General features: G+C 44.2%; 1 protein-coding gene across 1 annotated transcript; it reads left to right on the top strand.

Moving 5' to 3' along the window:
• The first annotated feature begins 1,023 nt into the window (after positions 1-1,023).
• On the top strand, positions 1,024-5,765 carry LOC121836632 (signal peptide peptidase-like 2B). Its single transcript, XM_042291595.1, has 3 exons — positions 1,024-1,116; positions 3,863-4,058; positions 5,610-5,765. The coding sequence occupies exons 1-3, from the start codon at positions 1,028-1,030 to the stop codon at positions 5,763-5,765; spliced, it is 441 nt and encodes a 146-aa protein (XP_042147529.1). The 5' UTR covers positions 1,024-1,027.
• The last annotated feature ends 1,764 nt before the right edge of the window (positions 5,766-7,529 follow it).

The raw sequence follows: 7,529 nt of genomic DNA, 5'->3' as shown, positions 1-7,529 counted from the left end.
GGTCGTCCTAGAGGTTTCCATCGAGATCAGCCTAGAGGTCACCCTAGAGGTCGTTCTAGACATCGTCTTTGACGTCGTCCTCTAGGACGCCGTCCTTGAGGCCGTCGATGAGATCGCCCTAGAGGTCGTCCTCCAGGACAGCCAAGCTACGAAGGAATTATCGGGTTGCGTTGAGCTAGTTCGTACAAGGTGAACGATGGCGGTGAAACAGCTTGAACAATTAACAGTTACACAGAGACAGGACAAGACACACACACGAAACTGCAATGATGGCGAGGAAACAGCTTGAGCGTTCAAACGGTTAACCAGAAACAGAAGATTAAGCGATTATACATGGGCGAAGCAATCACTCAGTTTTGAAGTGGCACGGTGCAGTCGCACTGATGTCAATGATTGCGTCGCAAACCATTCATAAAATAAAATGTTCACAGAAAATTTGAGTCGTCGCATTCACAGCGAGCTCTGTCGTGAGTCCCATGACGAATGCTATCGCAATTCATAGAGAACCAAAAATAGTTTTTTTTTTGTATCTGTCTGTACATGCAGGTGCAAATAAAATTATTGTATTTCATTTGATTCCACACGGTGGCAGCGCAGTCGATCAGACCCGAACACAAATGTGGGAACCAGCCTCAACGGTATCGCGTTTAACTCGTTAGGTTAGAATTTGGCTTGACGCTTCAATAAGACGTGACATGAAAAAGCTGAGAATTTATTATGTGACAGCTGGGTAATAATTTTAAAGATAATAAGAGAATTGATAGATGAAAGCTGCGGCAGCGCCTCAATAATCGCGGTTGAGAACGACGTCACGACAGGTTTGTTAAACATTATATAGCAAGTATAATAACGAGATAAACCATCGATTCATGTAGTTGTCCCCGCACAACCGCACAAAAGAAGAATGAGAAGAACCCGCGTCATAGTAATTTCCCGCCGAAGGTGGAGCTTGCCCATTGTTCACTTGTACAGGGTGTGCCATGAGCGCAATGTTTACGACGAACCCTTGTTTCTCGCAGTGTACGTCATGCTGACGTTTATCATGATCGGCTCCGTGGTATCCCTGGTGGTCATCTTCGACGCCGTTTCTTTTCCAATGGCCTGCATCAGCGTCAGGTGAGGACAGTGGCAACCGCATAAATAGTGTTATTAATTCCGATTCCTGAAACGTGTTTCTGATGGGCGTTGCATTCGACAGCTTTTAGCACAGGAGCGTCTCCGAGACGACGGCAAGATATGTCACAGGAGTCGCCGAGAAAGGCTACAGTTTTGCCCGCGTTGCTGAGTCATCGCCAGGGTCAAGGCGCATGCCACATTTGTGACGTCACTATACAAATTTTTAAGAAAGCGTCTCGGGGAGTGTTTCCTCCAGCCGCACCACGGTTGCGAACGCGGGATGGCCGGACTTGTGATATGACACGCGCAGACTGCGATTTTTTTTAATGAAACTTCATAAAGACGCATGCATGCTGACATTCACTATTGTTTATATCGAGGGGAACAAAGATTAAGTGTTACGGTGTTTGATTTTTATCAGCTCGCCTGCGTCATTTGTCGCTATATTCAAACAACAACCATTCACTATTTATAAAAAAAGCGATTTGTGGGAACGTTACGGTAAGCTTGAAAAAAAAATTAGGAGCTGGTGATTTCCCACGTTGGTGATCCGAGATTTGCGCAGAGGCGGATTTAGAGGGGGGGGGGGGGGGTCGGATGCTTCCTCCTTTATTGAATTCTGCATGCGTAAATTTTAGGGCGGGGCAAAAGGGGGCAGGGGGAGGTGTTTTCCCAAACAATTGATATGCTGACACCTCTCGCCTAACTCTGGAAAGACCTGCATCCGCCCTAGCTTGTGCGTTAAATTTATGTCCGAAATTTTAGGTTTCTGAAAATGCGTGTAAAACGTCAGACAAGGCTCTTAGTTCCCAAGGACCATACATTATTAGATAACATTGCACGAGCAACTTCGCAAGCATAGTTTGCTTTTTCTGTAACCGTTTTTTTAGAGGGTATAGTTTTATGTCTTTAAACATTTACCGTTGGCAAGTCGTTCCAAAAGACCTATGAAATTTATTGCTGTGATATCGTTATCAATTATTAGTTGATATGATGTCCTAATTCTAGCTGTTGTACTGATATACCGTTGAACCGTTTTTGTAGAAAGTGATACAACGTACTGTAAGGTATGAACGAAGTGGTAGTGCCCGCGAAAATCTCTGCGAACGTGGCAGGTTAGAGATTGAAAGCATTTTTTTTTTAGCAATGCAAAGCACAGCTTTGCTCGAGATATTTTAAGCTTCCCGATAGGATAGCTGCGATGTCTTGGAAACTACAAAATTCTGTGTGTCGAATGTGTATACGGCTGCCTGTTTCCTAACCGTGACAAGGTTCACAAGTCTGAGTGGTGTTAAATCTGTAATATATCCTCGGCGCTTGCCACCAACACGTCTCAACTTATCAGGTGTGCATGCACCCTCGCAACTCTTTTTTTTTTCTAAAACAAATAGTAAAATGAAAATATTCCAGCCGATTCACGATCGGTCTACTACAACTCCCTAACGATGCGCCATGAGGGAGTTGCAGTAGACCGTTTTCACAGACCGCTAAGCACCCGGATAGCGCTCCGTAATCCGCCACAATACCTTGAACTATGCAGGCAGAGCTGGCGGCGCGCATGCGCAGTTGTGGTGTTTTCTTTACGGATACCGTGGCGGAGGAGAAAAACAATCTACTACAACACCCTATTGCACTTCTACATCTTAAAGCACAACGCAGCATGCAGTTTTGATTTTATATGAGAAAAGCCTTCAGTAGCGTTGATTTTACCTATGCGGAACGCAAGTTCGTCTGCTTCTTTTGCAGGCGTTGCTGTGACATCAGAACTCCGAGCTCTGATTGGCTCTGATTGAGAGATAGTGGGTAGACCTCAAAGCGAGCTGCCTCGAGGTCTACCTTCTATCTTTCAATCAAAGCCAATCAGAGATCGGCGTTCTGACGTCACAGCAACCCCTGCAAAACAAGCAGACGAACTTAGCCCCTGTCAGGAGGTCTTTCAGTTGTCCCGCCTCCAGCGCGAGCTTCCTACTTTTGATGGCGCTTTGGCGTCGCATCAGCCTTGAGCGTGCGCGCGCAGCCAAAGCACGGCGGAATGCACCGAGAGCGTGCTGAAGGCAGGGAGTTCGATGCAGACCGTCACGGTGTTCTCATCCTGTCAGTTAATATCATGGGAAACGGCAGACTTGTACGTAACGCCTTACTTGTACTTAGCAACTTTTTTGTGAATGAAGTAACGACCTAGTTAGTTTTTAAGACAAGGAACGAGTAACGTATTTTAGCAACTTTTTGATGTAGTAAGGAGTAACGGTATTTAGTAACTTTTGGAGGGGAACGTGAACAACACTAGTTCACCTCAACTTGGGTCTATAACTTGCGCGACAAGCAAACACGATTGGTGGATCATAAAAAGACGCGAACAATGTATGCCAGTATAGCCACAGTTGTCCTCGAATGAACGCGTAAATAATAATACTTTAGAGTAAAGGCCCGTTCACACTCTTGCAACCGAGTACGACCGAGAGAGACCAGACCGGTTTTTAATCCTCTTGCGATCTCTTAGGACCAGCCCCGCTGCAGCGCATCCGGTTCTAAGAAAACCGGTCTGGTCTCTCTCGGTCGTACTCGGTTGCAAGAGTGTGAACGAGCCTTAAGGAGAAAAAATTCCGCGTTGCTTTCAACATGATGAAGTAACGCGTCCCTTTTAAATTGAAGTAACGATGCAAGCGTCTCAGTTACCTTTCGAGTGAGTGAGCGGCAACGGTATTTAGTTACTTTATTTCAGTAACGTTTACACGTCTGCTTGCAGGTTGCCGAACCTGCTGTTCCCCTGCTTCGTCCCGAGCATGGAGCTGCGACACCACCTGGTCCTCTTGGCGGCATTGGGAATCCCCACGCTCTGGCTGGTCTTTAAGAGCCACCAGCACGCCTGGGTCCTGCAGAACTTTATCGGCGTGAGCTTCGCCCTAAACATCGTTCGCTGCGCGCACCTGCCCAACTTCAGGGTGAGCGACGACGCGCAGTAGTCTTTTTGTAAATGTGCGAGATTTAACCGATAAATGTGAAAAACAAACTCGGGCAGGGATCAGGGGCGATGAACGGCTCTCACGTTTTGTCTTGGGCACTCTATTCTGCAAACTTCCTTTAGTTGAGTCGTTTGAATTCATACACTGGTAGTATATTTGATAAGATTTGGTAATAGTAGAACTGGATCAGCGCTCCTAAGCCTTTTCCCGTGTCGCAGAGCATGCAAAAAGCTTATCACTTTCACCGAGCTGATGGTGCTCGGTGAAAGTTAAAGAACTAAAATATGTTGTTTTTTTTTTAGTTTTATGCAGTGCTCTATTCTCCCATCGCGGATAGCGCTTATAGCTGATCTGTTTATTGGGCTTTGGAACTGGCTAGGAGTTTTCCCTATACATCGTTGTGATTAACTCTTCATTTGATCTGCGGCGAAATAGACGCGTCGCCATTTTTGTTTAAGTGTTGAACTCATTTTGGCGTAGTGTTCATGCAAGTACTAACATAAACTAGGGAATATAGATGCACTGTAATGATGGGTCCCGCTAAAGAATCAGATGAACACTTACCTGGTATTTAGAGTCATAGTTTCACGGTGTCCTGGTCAGTTCCTTTTATTCAAGTCAGGATTCCTTTCGTTCTCTTTTGTCGAACTCGAGCAAGAACCAAAGCTTTATTTTTTTAACTGCAAAAAAAAAAAAACACAAAAAACAACAACAATTGGTGTGTGTGTGTATTTATACAACCTAGAACTTATTCTGCCTCATCAGACGAGTTGTCTCCCAGCTGTAGATCAGAAATTTAGCCAGTGCAGTACAACCGCAAGCCTGGTGTCTTTAACGTGCATCAAGCAGTAGTGATGTACGACCGGACGCCAGTACAATGTTTATCCAGATCGAAACTGGCAGGGGCGGGGAGGATCCTGGACTCTGCAGCGCGAGCTTTCACTCCACGCGCTCCGAGCTGGGGCCTTAATCTGGAGACTTGGCGAAAAATTCGGCGAGAAATCTGGTGGCTCTGATTGGCCGGCGCCAAGGTCAAGTGCAGCGTTGGCCAATCACGGCCGCCAGATTTCTCGCCGACTTTCTCTCCAAGTGTCCAGATTAGGGCCCCTGGTGTGCGCTAGCCCGCTCGCACACCAGTAAAATAAAAAAAAAAGGGGGGGAAGCCCTTTTTTTTTATTTTACCTGCAATGGGTAAGACTGCAATGGGTAAGACCTGCAATGGGTAAAATGTGGCTCCACAAACGCCAGAAAAAAAAGTGCTTTCAAAAAGGTTCGATGTGAACCTTTAATAATGATAAAGACGCTGTTTTGCCTTGAGGAAAGGAGAGATGCTTCTGGAAATTCCCCTTCACCTAATCTTTCGGTAGGATAGAAAAATTTATCTTCGATATTTTTAAAATGGATGTCATAGTACAGTTTTCTCGTGGACCTTTCGAGTACAGTTTTCAGTTTCTGCCACCGCATTCCACTCAATTTTAGGTTGTCTCGTTTACAGCGTTCAGAGAATATTTTCCTCTTTTTTTTTTGCAGGTTATCACAATGTCCTCTATTCTACTCTTCTTTTACGACATATTCATGGTGTTCGTCACTGGATACCTTCAGGTAAGCGCAAATTACGTGTGGCAGGTATTCACTTTCTACTTGTATGGAGAAAGTATAATTGTTGAAGGTGCGCTCTTCGTATAAGGTATATTAACAATATCAGGGCAAGGAAGCCCACCATCTGTGAATAATAAAAATATTGAATCTCTACAATATCTTATTTAAAAACAAATACTTGTACGATCTAATACTGTCGCCGTGAAGTATGAGCGTAGTGAGCCGTTTCAAGTAAGGGGCCCGACAAAGCAGCTGAGAGGTGTTCCATGGTTTTTCACTACTTAGACGGATAAAAATGACGCTGTCGGGTATTGCGCATCCGTCGCAACATCCACGTGGGTACATATTCGCTGTTGGACGACAAACTTTGCATGAACCTCGTCAAGAGAGAGCCTCTATCATGGCCAAAAATCCTTATTCTGCGCACTTTTCAAAAATTTACGAATGAGTAGATAGATATTTCCAAACCTTCTTCAATAAATACAATAAAAGTTGTGCCGGAGAAAGACTACAGCAGTGACAGGAACGTAGTTTTTGCTAGAGTTATAGCTTATGAAACCTTTAATAGTAGGCCAAATCAGGGTGTCGAACCGGAACCGAACCGAACCGAAAACCGGAACAGAACCGTTATTTTTAGCCGAACCGGAACTGAACCGAACCGAAATCTTTGCCGCCATCTTGGAACTGAACCGGAACCGAACCGAAAAAAAATATAACGGTAACCGGTTCAAAACGGTTCAAGGTAATATTTTTTTTTGTTATTTTCGCAAAATGAACATATTGGAATAAAAATTGGCGGCTGTATTTCTATCTAGGATCAAATCGTCATATATACAGTATTGAAAAGTATGGTAAGTTGTGGGTTTTCATGGCACTATGATTAACCATGTGTCACGTTGTCACGTGACGTCATGGTGTCAATACATGTTGTCACGTGACCTCATGACGTCACGTGACTCACTGCGTCAACTCGATTTAATTTGAGGAAGTCACTAGATTTATTAACATTGTTGACAGCATGACGTAACATGACATCACGATTTCCCACCGAGAGTCACGTGACACCGTGACGTAAGCAATTTTCATAACCCCTAGTCGAGTGCTCAGGTTTATGACAATCAGCACCGCCAAACATTCGGGTAATAACTCATGCCAATGACATATGACAATAGCCCAACTCTAACAATATCTGGAGCTCAGCCCAAGCTTTTGCTTTCCAAACCCTAGCCGCCTAGTGCATGGCTGTGATGAACACTGGCGGTATCAGATCATGTGGCCGCTTGTTTAAATTGCGAGTTGAGGAGATATCGACCGCCGTCTCTTTCCTTTATTTTTTCTGCATCTGCTATTAGGGGAAAACTAAGGGATGTTTCCGCAAGCTGACAACGTTAGGGGTTATTTCTTAACACCATTTATTGAAAGTACAAGAAAAAATGTTGCAAAACCCATTTTACATTATTGAGGCACCCAAATATTTTTTCGTTGTTGCTGAACTGCACCTGAAAGAAGTCCCTGAGAATAGAAGTACTGAAATTACTCAATGCGACTCATTAATTTAACGTTACACAAAACTACACATGTGTACGGAAGGAATACTAAAAAAAATATTTTAGTGACCTCAGAGAGACAGCCGAACGTTAGCAGTCGCTGTAAGTCTCACACGAGTGTCGTTCTGAAGTTATTGCCCAAGTTTCGAATTCCTCTACTTTGCTTAAAGGAGCTATAAAAATATTTCTATACATCACTAAATACTACTCAGGATAACTACCTAACGTTAATAACTGCTTGAACTTGGCTTTGCTATTTTTTCTAGGCAATGGCAGTTACCGAAAAATTTGAGAAATATGAGCA

Source organism: Ixodes scapularis, unplaced genomic scaffold, assembly GCF_016920785.2.
Source record: "Ixodes scapularis isolate PalLabHiFi unplaced genomic scaffold, ASM1692078v2 PGA_scaffold0__279_contigs__length_252992795, whole genome shotgun sequence".
In the NCBI taxonomy this organism is placed as follows: Eukaryota; Metazoa; Arthropoda; class Arachnida; order Ixodida; family Ixodidae; genus Ixodes; species Ixodes scapularis.
The sequence above is the reverse complement of the archived record's forward strand: the minus strand, read 5'-3'. Positions and strand labels throughout refer to the sequence as shown.